Source organism: Rhineura floridana, chromosome 6, assembly GCF_030035675.1.
Source record: "Rhineura floridana isolate rRhiFlo1 chromosome 6, rRhiFlo1.hap2, whole genome shotgun sequence".
In the NCBI taxonomy this organism is placed as follows: Eukaryota; Metazoa; Chordata; class Lepidosauria; order Squamata; family Rhineuridae; genus Rhineura; species Rhineura floridana.
The window spans coordinates 33,057,612-33,072,587 of record NC_084485.1 but is presented as its reverse complement, the minus strand read 5'-3'; the positions used below and the strand labels follow the sequence as shown (position 1 = coordinate 33,072,587).

The window sequence follows — 14,976 nt, the reverse complement described above, 5'->3', positions numbered from 1 at the left end:
GAGGGGAGGGTATTCCATAAATGAGGTGCCACAACAGAGAAGGCTCTGTCTTACATTACAACTGCTCCTTTGGGAAGAAGGGTGGGATATAAATATAATTAGCAAGTAACATAATGTACCTGTCCTAGTAATGGGACACTGAGAAGGAACTCCTCTGAAGATCTTAAAACACAGGAAGAGAGATACAGGGAGAAAAACTCTTTCAAGTATTTTAGTCCCAAGTCGTTTAGGGTTTATTAAGTCATCAGTAGAACCTTGAACTGGGCACAGGTTGCAGCCTTTGTGAGTCTCCTATCAAATACTCCCAAAAACAATAGCAGCCAGATGAAGGAGTAACTTGCATTTGGTAAGAACTGCTCTTCTTCAGCAGTATCTGAAGCTCCTCTGATGAATGGACATACTTTCACAAGTCTGCATTATTAACAAGAATAGCAAGATAACTTATACAGCAGAGCCAGAGGCATGGTAGGCAGGATGGAAAAACAATCATGGCAGTGCCTGTTGGAATGCAAAGAATTGACAACAGAGAGAAAAGTGTTGGGAATCAATACACTGAAGTACCAGACTATCAGCATCAGTACAAACAGAATGCTTGGGTGCTTTTGCAAAGTGGTGAACCCAGTAAAGCTCTGCAGCAGAGGAGAAGAACATCAGGCCTGGGGGCTGGATTTAGCCCTTCAGGCTTCTATGGCTGGTCCTTAGGATGTTCCGCAGGCTACACCCTCTCTCTCCCAGGATGTGCCCCTCACCCTGCTCCATGCCTCCTCAAGTGCCAGGATGGAATGTGCCCTTGAACAGCGATAATGTCTCTTGTTTGCCTTGATGGAGGATGGACAGATTGCGTATGGGGAGTGTGGAGAAACCACTGACTTTTGTGTGGTTGGAGTGTAGCCTACTATACAAAGGTGAGAGTCACATCAATTGCTACACCCACTTTTTTACCTCTTGCCCAATCTACCGCCGGTATGTTCACCACATCCCACCCCCAGATGGTTGCCCACGATGGACTGCATCCCTAAGGCTGAAAAAGGTTCCTGATCCCCACCCGTACAAATTGCTGTATGGAAGAAAATCATTTGAAAGAGAGCTGAGATGAGCAAACAGAATAGTGGTTGACAAATCCATGTAGGACAGGTAAGCCGAGGGCTATGAAACGTGACACCTTTTGGAGACAAAGGAGTACCCCAATGGATCATGCCAGAGGCCCATCTAGTTCAACACCCTGTTTCAACAGTAATCAGATGCCTATGGGAAGCCCTCAAGGAGGATAAGAGGACAATAGCTTTATGCATGTAGGCTCTCTGTAGATGCATGTAGGTTGAGAGCAGAGCCTTCTCCTTTCTTTCTTGCCTCCCTGCCCATGCATTGTCATTGTGCACCCTATAAACCCCCCAGAACAACTTGTTTCTTAATCATTCAAAGAACTTTGGAGGCAGCTCAGAGTATGATCACCTTGGGTGGTACAGCAACTGCTTTGCATACAGAAGATCTCATGTTCAAGGCACGGCATCTCTGTGCAGGGCTGGGAGAGACCCCTGCCTGAAACCTTGGAGAGGCTCTACCAGTCAATGTAGACAATACTGAGCTAGGTGGACCAATGGGTGTGACTCTTTATAGGGCGGTTTCCAAGGTTCCTACACAGAGACAAAACAGGAAATTACGGTTAGCTGCAGTTCTTGGCTCGCTCACATGAAGGGAGAAGAGAAGTTCTTGCATATCTTGGCTTATTCAGCTGAGAGCTTAATCATTTGAATCAGGTCACTGACTCAGTTGTCATGGGCCCCCATCCATCTCTACTTGCAGGTAATCACCAGGTAATGGTCCTGGATGTGAGGATGCACATTCCTATCTGCATTAAGATGCATCCAGTTTGTTCTCCAGGGCCTAGATGGGCATTGGGTTTGGGGGGTGGTTAATGCCTCTCTCCAACAAGGCTGCTTGCCTGGATGTCTAAAAGAGGCCATTGTTAGACCATTATTAAAGAAATCTTCTTTAGACCCCCTCTGTTTAGACAATTTTCGCCCAGTTTCCAATCTCCCATTTCTAAGTAAAACCGTGGAGCGAGTAGTTGCCTCACAACTCCAACGTTTTTTGGATGAAACGGATTATTACGATCCATTCCAATCTGGTTTCAGGCCTGGCCATGGGACTGAAATGGCCTTGGTGGTCTTAGTTGATGACCTCCGTAGAGAACTAGACAGGGGGAGTGTGTCCCTGTTGGTTCTCCTCGATCTCTCAGCGGCTTTTGATACCATCGACCATGGCATCCTCTGGGACCGTCTCTCTGGGATGGGATTGCAAGGTACTGTTTTGCAGTGGCTCTGCTCCTTCCTGGAGGGTAGGACTCAGATGGTTGTACTCGGTGATTTCTGCTCGGACCCCTGGCCTCTAACATGTGGGTTCCCTCAGGGTTCAGTGTTATCCCCGATGTTATTTAATATCTATATGAAGCCGCTGGGTGAGGTCATCCGGAGGTTTGGAATTCGTTACCATCAGTATGCTGATGATACCCAGCTTTACTTTTCCTTTCCTCCAGATGCTAGGGAAGCCGTCCAGCCCCTAAACCAATGCCTGACTGCAGTGATGGACTGGATGAAGGTGAATAAGCTGAAATTAAATCCAGACAAAACAGAAGTGCTCCTTGTTAGTCGTAAGACTGATCTGGACATAGGGAATTTACCAATGTTGGATGGGGTTGCACTCCCCCTGAAGACTCAGGTTCACAGTTTGGGGGTGCTTCTGGATTCGGCCTTGAACCTGGAGGTCCAGGTTTGGCGGTCTCCAGGAGTGCTTTTGCCCAGTTAAGACTGGTCCGCCAACTGCGCCCGTTTCTGGAGACATCTGACTTGACAAAGATAACACATGCCTTAGTTACATCCCGGTTAGACTACTGCAATGCGCTCTACGTGGGGCTGCCTTTGAAAATAGCTCGGAAGCTTAAATTGGTTCAGAGAGCGGCAGCTAGAATGTTAACAGGAGCTGGCCTATGAGCCCATACAACTCCTCTTCTACAACAACTACACTGGCTGCCGATCTGCTTCCGAGCCCAATTCAAAGTGCTGGTCTTAACCTTTAAAGCCTTACACGGCTTGGGCCCTCTCTATTTGTCTGGTCGTATGTCTTTTTATGAACCTTCCCGACCCTTGAGGTCCTCTGTTGATCCTCCTCTTATGATCCCCCCAACTTCCCAAGCTCATCTGATGGGAACTAGATCTAGGGCCTTTTCTGTTATTACCCCCAGGCTGTGGAACTCCTTACCGTTAGAAGTGCGGTTATCTCCTTCTCTTGTTGTATTCCATCGCCAGGTCAAGACGTTCCTATTTCGTCAAGCATTTAATTTAAATGATGTTTAGGATGTCTTTTAATTCTTGACAGGACCTGCTGTGATTATGTTTATTTTAAAATTGTTTTTTATTGCTCATTTTAACCTTTGTGTATGCCTGTTCTTTGTTCGCCGCTCTGAGTCTTCGGAAATAGAGCGGGTTATAAATGTTTTAAATAAATAAATAAATAAATTGTGATGCAAAACCCACCCAGATAGCTATTCCATTATGCTTTGTTCAGAGAAGCCGGAGTCCTGTCCTCATGCTGTGGGACACCTTTATGCCTACACAGGTGGAGCAGTAAAGGAGGAAGCAGCATTGCCATGTAAGCTTCTGGCTCACTGTCCCCTGCTGGCCCAATTCCCCCATAGTCTTTCAACCACAAGCCGAGTGGTCAGAGCTTGGGGGAAACCCTGGTGACCAGAGAGAAGACATTCCCCCTGACCTATAAAGGATGCTTCAGCCAAGGCAGGGCTCAGTGTTGTTGCTGCCTCTAGGATGCTTATTGATCTGCGCACTTCATGGTGGGCCTCATTGGTTGCTAATTGATTGGGCCAGGGAAGGAAATTTACCTGTTTCCCTAACCACCCACTAACAGTCGGATTTTATACTTTCATTCTGTAGTTTGTCCTGTAGGAGTAGATCCTTCCCAGTCCCAAATGCAATGATCACTAAGACACTGTAAGTCGGCAAAACTCTCCACCAAAATTTCTCAAGGAAGTTATACTGTGAAGTAATCTTTTTTTAGCCCAACATCTTGTTTCTAGTCATAACAATCTCTGATGCTGAGCAGACAGGGAGAAATAATTCAGAATATTATCATCCAGGGAGAGGGCCCATTCTCACTCCAACTGGCCAAACTGACACATTACTTTGGTCCTCAACTGCTCTATTCACAGAGCTACAATTCCCAGAGTTCTCTGGTAAGAGGGATTGATTGTTAAACCACTCTGGAAATTGTAGCTCTGTGAGGGGAACAGGGATCTCAGTACCCTTAACAGACTATTGTTCCCAGGATTCTTTGGGGGAGCTTTAAAGTGGTATTTTTATTTTTTTTATTTATAAGTATATTTCTATACCACTATTTTATTTTAAAACATCAAAGCCGTTTACAAGTTAAAAAAAACAACCATACAATAAAAATATTAAAAATACAATAAAAACAGAGGTCAACTATTTAATGTGCTATGACACCACTTTAAATGTATAGGGCAGATGGGAGGCTTTGTTTTTAAGTAATCAATCCTTCATAAATATATCTAGTTCTGTGTTAAATCCAGTGACCTCTTTGATCCTCCAGCATTTTCTTTTTTTTTTTTTACAATAATTTTTATTCAGATTTTCATAAAACATAGAAAACAAAATCATAAAACATTCAAAGACAAAAAACAAAACAAAACAAAAATGATTAAACAAAAAAAATAAAATGTTGACTTCCCATTTGTCACATATCAAATCAGTTATAGATCTACAATATATAACAATCCTGTCTCTTAAATCATATTATAAAATCGCTTTCCTCCAGTAGTTATCTTAATTAATCATCAAATCTCATAAACATTACTTTATTCTTTCCACAAAAAGTCAAAGAGAGGTTTCAATTCTTTAAGAAATATATCTATCAATTTTTCTCCAAATAAACATGTCAATTAATCCATCTCGTTAATAATTATAATAATCTTATTGTCATAACCATAGTCCAAATAAACATTTCGATTAATCCATCTCATCAGAATCTATTAGGTCCAATAATTTCAATAGCCATTATTCCATTATCCCTATTAGTTCCATCTTCCATCTTCAATAGTCCTGTTAAGTCCAGTAATTTCAGTGTCCAATCTTCCATTATCAGTATTCCATAATAATCTTGCTGTTGTAGCCATAGTCATATAATAAGAGTCTGATGGGAATTTCCTCTATCCCAAATATTTTCTTGCCATCCATTCTGAATAAGTTGCTGAAATACTGTTGTAAAGTCATATCTGTGTTCTTCTTTTTTACAAAATGCACTGGCTCATCTCTTAAGAGTTTTTCCATTGTCACATGGCTGCAGTTAATTCCATAGATTTTCTCTATATCAAGCTCCATCACATCATTCCAGTCCAGAAGATTATCCAAGCCATTGATAACTTTATCTCTAATATCTTCATTAATTTCTTCAGAGATAACGTTAAATTCCAAACAGCAGATTTTATTTCTAAAATCCATAAACTCCAGATCTTTTTCCAATTCCACATTTGTTCCAATCTCCAGGGCTTGTATCTTCCCTTTATTTTTTCTTTTCTCATCTCTGATCTCATTCTCCTCTCTCACAGGATCCCCTATTTCTTTAAGCTCCTGCGTCATTTTGCTCAGTTCAATTTTCAGCTCCTTACTACCCTGTCGCAGGGTTTGTTTCGTTATCTCAATCTCATCCATTATTTTCTGAAACATAGTTACTTCCAGATTCTCAGCCACTTTCTTGATTGCCATTTTTAAAACCACAAAAACAAAGCAAAACAAAAATAAAGAAGAACCACTTCTTATTTCAGCAACAATTGGGTTAATATTCCAGGCTTGATGACATCACAATATAAACAGAGCAACCTGCCTTATCTCTCTATGTTCAAGAATTCAAAACAAATTTAGTTCCCAGCATCAAAACAGTTAGTGGCGTCGTGAAGAAGCAGATTCGTCAAAATAAAATAGACCAAAAAAAGAATAGTCCCAGACAATATAATATTCCTCGGAATAGAAATCAGGAATAGAAATCCCTCTTCTGTTTATTATCTTTAGAATGCACTTCCAGGACAGCTTTTTGCGACAGAAACAGAGATAAGCTGTTAATTTCGTGAATAACAGAGAAGAGCTATATCTCACCCAGAAGTTGTCCAAAGCCGATCAATCTGACAAATCTCCTTTTGCTGCAACAATTTAAACCAAGTAAAAAAATAATAGAAAGAAGGGTGCTTGCCTGTTAGTCCGTTCTCTCTTTAAAGAAAAGATAAACGTATCGCTTATACAGATAGAGCTTGTTAGAAAGTCCGTCCGGCATTGTTGGCTGGACCTTATCTCATAAATTAATGAAATCCAGTCCTCCCAACAAAAACAGGCTTTTGAGGTTGATCTCTACGTTTCTCCCTGCCCGGGAGAAATTTCATCAGTCAAAAAAAAAAATGTTCTGACTGATTTATATCTGAATAAGCTTCTTTTGAGGCGGGAGCCCGTCCCAAAAGCAGGCACAAGCTAAGTCACCCTTCCCGGAAGTCGATCCTCCAGCATTTTCAAGGTGAACATTAAAGAATATTACACCTCTTACAGTTAGAAAACTGTCCTCTTCTTCCACTGAAACTAGGGATCTTGCCCAGAATTTCTCCCATGGGGCTGAGCAAACAAACCAATTTTGTTCCTTTGTCTTCAGTTCATCCAGCCCATGTCTCTGAACATGCATGGATTTTAAGTGCTGAGTCTAGAGAGATTTTTTTAATTGTCTTGGAAATGCAAAGCTGTTGACACACAGGTACTTTTATGATTTATCCCCTTGGTATGAATGCTCCAAGTTGAGCCCAGGGCAGGGTTGGGTGGAGAATACCCAAATGAAGTGGTGGCCTGAGCTGGCACTCTTAAGGCTCCACATTGCTGAGAGATCATTAGCTCTTGACCCTTCCTATGCTTTTAATTCTCCCTCCCCTTGTCTAAAATGCTTTTAAAGGCCAGATGTGATGGCAAATTAGTTCTGGAAGCAGATTCTCCTCCTAGAGTGGGATGGTTTTCTTTCTTTCCTTTTTTGGCATGAGATTTATTTCTCCCTGCATGTGCTTTTGTGACTGACTGCACTTGGCGAGCTGCAGTTTGTTCAGCTGTCCATTCCCCTGCTTAATCTAGGGTCTTAAAATAAAAACAAACAAGCGGATATTCAGAGAAAAGACACAGCATGGAGACACTGAGAGGCATTTGTTCCTGTGCTTTGGCTAAATTAGCACTCCACTGGTCCCATGTACTGATTCTCTGTAGCACAGATAAAAATGCTGGCAATTCCTACAATGAGAAACTGTCAGCGACTTGATTCTTCGGGTTCTTTTTAAATAGAAAGTTGTAGTGGGGGATGGAGGGAGAGGACAACAACTGAGGAGGTAAGCTAATTCCTGCTCAACGCAGGGCCATTTCACCAGGAGTACAGAGGACAGAACTTGTAGACAGGTAGGTGCCCTTCCTTGCCTGTAGTGGAGAGTCAAGACACCAAAAGTGTTCAGAGGCTTAGCAGCTGTGAACTTTCAAGCCTGCATCCTTCCTTCACAATGGTTTACTCCATGCTCCTTTGCCTCCTTTTTTCCTGAAAGAAATCTGCACATAACCTCAAATTTGTTTGTTTGTTTGTTTATTTTATGTTTAAAACATTTATGTGCCATCTTTCCGAATAAACATTCCTCCAAGGCGGCTTAAGAACGTAAGAAGAGCACTGCTGGATCAGGCCAATGGCCCATCTAGTCCAGCGTCCTGTTCTCACAGTGGCCAACCAGAGCCTCTAGGAGGCCCACAAGGAGGACAGGAGCGCATTCTCACTCTCCCCTCCTGCAGTTTTCAGAAACTGCTATTCAGAAGCATTGCGTCTCCAACTGTGGTGTCAGACCATAGCCATCATGGCTAATAGCCACTGACACCGCTTACATATTAAAATAAGAGTACATCACCTGTATAGCAGAATAAAATAGCTCCCCCACCCCTGAAACTCCCGTAGACCAATTCATTTATTCAGCTGTAAAATATCTCCACAGCTGAATAGCATTTATCAAAAAGCCGTCTCAAACCAGCTTTCCAAAAAGACTGGAATGTGGTGGACGTCTGGATGTCGACAGGTAAGAAGTTCCAGAAGCACAGGGGGACCACAGGAAAAGGCCTCACTTTCTTGTGGCTGCCAATCTGTGCCTTCCAAATGGAAGCTTTTGTTTTTAAATACCCCTTTCCAAAAACAGACATTACCCAGGAAGATGCCATTTCCCCACTGCTTGAAAAAGGAATGACTGGAGCTGAAGAAGTGCAGAGTGGCCGCATGTTTTCACAGGCAAGGGCCTAAAAGGGTTTGAGGTTTCAGCATCTTAAGATAGCTATGCAGGAATACTGGTCTTGGAAGACAAGTACTTCTGATCTGGTACAAGGAAGCACTCTGTGTTAGCCACCATGAGAACTGGGTGCTGGACTATAGAACCATAGAAGAGTAGAGTTCGAAGGGGCCTATAAGGTCATTGAGTCCAACACTTTGCTCAATACAGAAATCCAACTTAAAGCATTCCTGACAGGTGGCTGTCCAGACTTGGTACAAGATAGCCTCCTACGTTCCCCCTAAAAAACTTCGCATGCATAGGAGACTAGAAATATGGTAACACTTCCAAATATATAAACTATACTATACAGACATAGACACCCTACAGTCCATGCACATCCCTAGTAGGTCCTGGCTTCAAGATTTAATTGCCTCTTGTCTTAGTCAAACCATCCTATCTATTTGCTCCCACAAGATGCAGTAATGGCCACCAGCTTGGATGGCTTTAAAAGAAGATTAGACAAATTCATGGAGGACAGGGCTATCAATGGCTACTAGCCGTGATGGCTGTGCTCTGCCACCCTAGTCAGAGGCACCATGCTTCTGAAAACCAGTTTCTGGAAGCCTCAGGAGAGGAGAGTGTTCTTGCACTCGGGTCCTGCTTGCGGGCTTCCCCCAGGCATCTGGTTGGCCACTGTGAGAATAGGATGCTGGACTAGATGGGCCACTGGCCTGATCCAGCAGGCTTTTCTTATGTTCTTATGAACACACTACCATACTTTTGAGATATTATATTGTCCCAAACTATGAATATGTACAGAGTTGTTTGTTCATCATCGCCAACCAGATAGATGTAGATGGGCCTTAGACCTGATCCAGCAGGCTCTTCTTTTTATTGAAGTTCTTATGTTCCTAAAACCTTCCCTAGCACTTGACAGGTGATGCAGAAAGCCAAGCAAGGCCAAGGTAAGAACACTTTCCCAGAGGGTAATTTGGCTACTTGTATTGGGCTTAATAGCATTGCATTATCTTTTTTCTTTCTCTTCTCTTAGGTACCTCAGGGATTTACCAGGGACCCAATGGCCTGACGAGTTCTGCAGGGTTCAGCACAGTGCACCAGGTACAGCTTTAACCATTTTTTTATGTCCTGAAAAGGAGGTTCATCATATTACACCCACATGGGTATGACAAACCTCCTTGGTACCTATCTCTGATTATCATTCTTAATGTCTCAGTCTGAAAAGACAAAGAAAATGTATGTATCAATGGATGTTCATAGATATCAACAGCTTGGTAAGGGACTTGGAAACCAAATGCTTTCAAAATCAACCAAATGCTCCATTTACACACGTACACACGCACACACATGCATGCATGCACACGCACACGCACACACACACACACTATATCTTTCTCTCACCAGTCTCCTTCTCTTCCTCCTCCTACCAGTCCCGGCCCTGGTTGCAATGCTAGAAACATTTCACAATTCTTAATGAGACCACAGTATCATATGAACAGCCTTTTCGAAAAGTAGCAGTTTCCAACTTAAAGAAAGCTTCCACTTCCTCTTCCTCCCCCCGCAAACTTAGCTTTAGGTAACCAATGTGAATAAACATTATGAAGTGTCAAAGGGAGACTTTTGTAAATATGAAGCCATTGGAGTATGCTTGCGCTCTTCCTAATTTGGATATACACCTATTTATAAACTTCATGCTTTGCATATGTTAGCACCTTTATATATAAAGCAAGTATATAAATATATGGTGTGGATACATTACATGAGTGTGCTTGCTCATAAAGCTTGATGTAGACCAAGTATGAAGTCACTGTACTTCTTTTGTTCATGCCAAGGCAGAATGAGCGTTCAAGGCTAAACAGAAGTCACTGAGGCCATGGGACATAAAATCTTTTTAAGAAATTATATCCTAAATTCAGCTTCCCATAGTTTTGACAGTAGCTTCTTATTTGGGGGGGGGGTTGTACAGTGCCAACGGCCATATTTCAGTGATAAAGTCACATTTATTGCATATAATAGGTTCCCTGGAATGGCTATCTAGCTAGGATCTCAAGGAGCGAAGCTGAAAAATACCTCTGCCTCAGATCCTAGAGTAGGGGTAGCCAATGTGCTGCCCTCCAGATGTTGGGCTGCAGTTCTCATCATACCTGACCATTGATCATGCTGGCTGGGGCTGTTGGGTGTTGTAGTCCAACAACATCTGAAAGGCACAATATTGGCTGTCCCTTTGGTCGACGGATGCAGCAAACTAGAATGTGAAATTATGGATTGACGTGTGTTTGACAACCATGGTTAAGGTTAGGTTTCCCTGTCTCTCTAGCCTCTCTACATATAAGTGAAATTTTGGTTTTTCTGCTGCTTCCTCTTTGTATGCCCTCTGGTAACAAAGCTTCACTCAGCAAGCTAAACCATGGTTTCTCTATAAGTTTGGAAATGTGTGGAAGCACAAAAGTCATATACTGTTGCTGCTGAGCTCTCCTGCCTTCAGCAATTTGTTGCTTGTGTGTAGGACTGGCAGACCAATCAATTAGAGAATACAACTGGAGGTTGCTGGATGTGATCTATGTCAAAGGCATAGTCTAATGAATTTCATGAAAAGATAATTTATTCAGGTTTCTTTGCCAAGTACACTTTAGGAGGTACATGTTAAAGGAAGATATGCACATTTCTCTGTGTTTGTGATATGAACACATGCTGCAGAGAGCCACAATATTGTTTTGTGATATATACATGGAACTAGTTCACCTGTAACATCAAACCATGGTTCAGCACTATGAGAACATGCCATGTTCTCCACATTCCTCCTCCACTTTCATGCTCCACTTCAATGAATTTCTTCCTTGTTTCATCAAACTATAGTTTTCTGTTATAGCTGAAATGGCAAATTATGGTTTGTGCACAGTCCCCAAACCAGAGTTGCGGAATATGCAGTCTTGGCTTAAGAACATAAGAAGAGCCCTGCTGGATCAGAACAAGGGACCATCTGTTCCAGCAAATCCGGTGGCCAACCAGATGCCCATGGGAAGCCGACAAACAACATGAGAACAACAGTGCTCTCCCTACCTGTGATTCACAGCAACTAGTATTGAGAGGCATATTGTTTGAGTGGATAAGTGCAGACCAACAGTCACTGGTTTAGTTGTAACAGCAAACTGGTTTGATGAAACCAGAAAGTAATTCAGTGGAGGAGGAGGGAGGAGGCTTAAGCATAAATTTTATTGCTATAGTGCCAAACCATTGTTTGGAATTAGATCTGAACCAAACCATTGTGTATTATATTTATGAATCGGCCTTGCATTTCACATGTTTACAGCAGATGCATGTTAATTTTTTTAATATGTGTTCTGTAAAAATGTATAACAACCATCAGGAAAATGGGACTTGGTGCTACCTCAGTGCCACATGCAAGAGAAAAACAAGTGGGATAAGGCCACATGCTTTTGTGCAGTTGTTTTCTTTTCAGCAGATTCTCACATGCACATCACATTGATGCTGTGGGGCAACTATTTAGGAGGACAAAGAAGTGTTATTACATGCATGCAGTCTTATCAAGTGAATTGCTAGGTCACTGCATTAGACTTGTGCATGCAGAAGGTCCCAAATTCAATCCCCAGTGGCATCTCCAAGTAGGGCAGGAAGAGAACTCTGCCTGAAACCCTAGAGAGCCACTGCCGATCAGTGTAGACAATAATAAGCTAGATGGACCAATGGTCTGACTCAGTATGACAGCTTCCTATATTCTTCACAAAATGAGCAAATTACTGTTAACATTTCTTGGCAGATACAGTGAATTCTACAGTCAAAGGTGATACTATTTTAGCAGAACATAGTTGTGTAAGTAGTGATGGATCTGATAATGGCAAGAATAATGGGGAAATATTTTAAGCCTGGTTATATTTGGCCCTTAAACTGCATAGCTCTTAATTATGTTTGCTGCTTATTAAATGTTTAGGGAATGATTCGAGTTGCTGTCTCTTCTTTCAAAGGAGTATTCTTCATATCCCAGCTTCACCCAAAGCCAGTATTCGCAGTATTACAGCTCTTCCTACAATTCTTCGTACATGTCTGCAAATAGCATCAGCCCGTCAGCTATCCCAACGTCAACCTACTCGCTCCAAGAGTCATCACACAACATCAACAGTCAGAGCACTGAATCACTTTCTGGTAGGTGACTCAAATAATCAGAAATTGCTCCCTTTTTCCAAAAAATGATCTTGCAAGTTCAGCTATGTGCAGGACTTACTCTCAGTGCCAGCAAGGACTCGGCCTCAGAGCTAGTAAAATATTAAGGAGAGTGGATAGAAGCATCTGCAGAGTAGATTAATTTTATTACTAAATATACAAAGCCAGATCCTACATATCTAAGATGGGAGGGAAGGGAAAGGGATTCCAAATCAGACTGTATAACTTCCAGGCAGGAGCAGCTAGCATGGTGGAGTGGTGTTACAGAGGCGTCCTCTTGATGGTAGCATCACTGCATCTTCCTTAGATGGTGCCAGGGCACGGGTGAAGTTAAAGCTGTGTGACTGCACTGGTGAAGCCAATTTGGCATTTTCAGCAGTGCACCTGCACAGCCCCAGCCTCATCATCCTATTCCTGCACTGTCTACGTAAGCAGCAGCGATGAGGCTGTAAGGACGGAAGCTCCACAACAACACTCTTCTGTGCCAGCTGCTCCTGCTTCCAGGAAGGTTTCAGTTGTGACATTGCATCCTCCCATCCCGCCCCCCTCCATCCCCCTAGCAGAAACTAAGCATTAATTCTGTGGATGAAAACTTATTTAAAAAACTTATATCTAGACTTCCCATGTATTTTAAAAAGTAGACCCATTGAAATTAATGGACTTAAGTTAGTCATGTTCATTATTTCAATGGGTCTACTCTGATTAGGACTAACATTGGATACAACCCTGTGCAATTTAATTGAGTGGGGGCTTACTCCTAAGTAAATACAGCCTTACAAATAAAATACATAAAAATAAATAATTAAAAATCAAAAGTAAAATAAAGAATTAAAAATAAACAGACAGTATAAAATAAAGCCAACATAAAAAGCCATTGCTGTTAACGTAAAAGCTCTGGGAAATAAAAGAGTTCTTATCATGGTGCCTAAACAACAACAATGGTGGTTTTTGTCATGCTATCTCTCAAGGATGCCACCCCTGGAAAGGACTCCTCTCCAGCAATTGCTTGCCTGACTTGAAATGGCGGGAAACCAGAGAAAGGACTAAGCTGATGATCTTTAAAGACAGGCAGTTTCATATGGGAGAAGACAGCCCTTCATTTACCCTGAACTCAAACAATTTAGAACAGGGCTTGAAAAGTAAGAACCAGCACTTTGATCTGTGCTTGAAAATATAATGCAAGTCAATCAAGCTCTTTCTGTATCAGTGCAATAGAACAAACTTTGTGCATATTAGCATCAGATCACTACAGCAGGACTGTTTTTTTAAACACACATACATACACACATATTTTAATAATTGTGGGCTCACAATTATAAGCAGAAATTTAGAAAAGGATGATGAAACTTTAAACAAATAGTGATGGAAATACTTTCACATCTAGAAGTATTAGTCATAATGCAACTGTAGTTAGATGCAACAAGTCAAGTTCAGGCGGAGAAGGGAGCAAGATATCTAACCAAAACTGGAACTCTAGAATTAAATGGCTGTCTGTAGGGATTGGGCACACAATCAACAACAACAGCTACAACAAATACCACTGGTCTCATATTCTTTTCTAGAAATAGAACAACTTTTGTAAGCAACTGCCTATAAAATCTAGTTTTATGGGAAGTTTAACAGGCATTCATACTGACTGAGGACCCTTTAAATAGAGCTACAGAAAACAGGCTGAGTTAACCATTAACAGTGAGCCCCACATTTAAAATAATTTATTTTAAAAACAACCTTCCATACTTATTGAAATGAACCATGATCTATTGGAGTGTTTTGTTTTTAACTATCAATTATGGGCTCAAATATCATTATCTTCCAATGTCCTGTTGGAATATAGTCAGGATATCACTTCCCCAGTGAAATTTTCATTGGCAGGCAGTATCATTTATATAAAGTACCACGTCATTTGTGGATAATCACTTTACATACGCCCACAGTGGGGTCTGCTCACTTATGAGACAACCCTGCACATCTGCTGTTACTCAAAAAGAAAAATAAAGTTATTTAAAACAAAACAAAACAAAAAGCTAACACAGATTACTCTGAAAGTACTTGGGAGTATTTTTCCCTCATTAAATTTGATCTCAGCCTGAGATTTCAAAATCCTTCCCATGAAGGAATGACCCAGATTCCTATATGAAATCCTGCATCTGAATTGCTCGAGGGATGGAGAGCTGCATATAAGGTAGAAAGAAAATTAAAACCAATGCTATCTAAAGAGGTTTTTTAAAATGTAGATCTCTTATCAACATTAATTAGCATTGTCAACAATAACCTCCACTGAAAGACCCAAGGCAAGTAACAAATCTTTTATTTTTTCAAAGATTTTAGAACTCTGTTAAGCTGTTCAGCAGAATTAAAACCTCCATTGTAAGCATGTTTTGGAAATAAGCTCCTTTGATTTTCAACTGAAAGTAATTCCAATTCCTTGCGCTTAA

General features: G+C 41.5%; 1 protein-coding gene across 6 annotated transcripts in view; it reads left to right on the top strand.

Moving 5' to 3' along the window:
* Window positions 1–14,976, top strand: part of EYA2 (EYA transcriptional coactivator and phosphatase 2) — a 200,859-nt gene that overhangs the window by 118,187 nt on the left and 67,696 nt on the right. For all 6 annotated transcript variants that reach the window (XM_061631390.1, XM_061631395.1, XM_061631393.1 and 3 more), the window contains 2 exons: window positions 9,396–9,463; window positions 12,346–12,523. In XM_061631390.1, coding sequence (XP_061487374.1) covers window positions 9,396–9,463; window positions 12,346–12,523 — 246 coding nt within the window. The remainder of the gene's footprint in view (window positions 1–9,395; window positions 9,464–12,345; window positions 12,524–14,976) is intronic.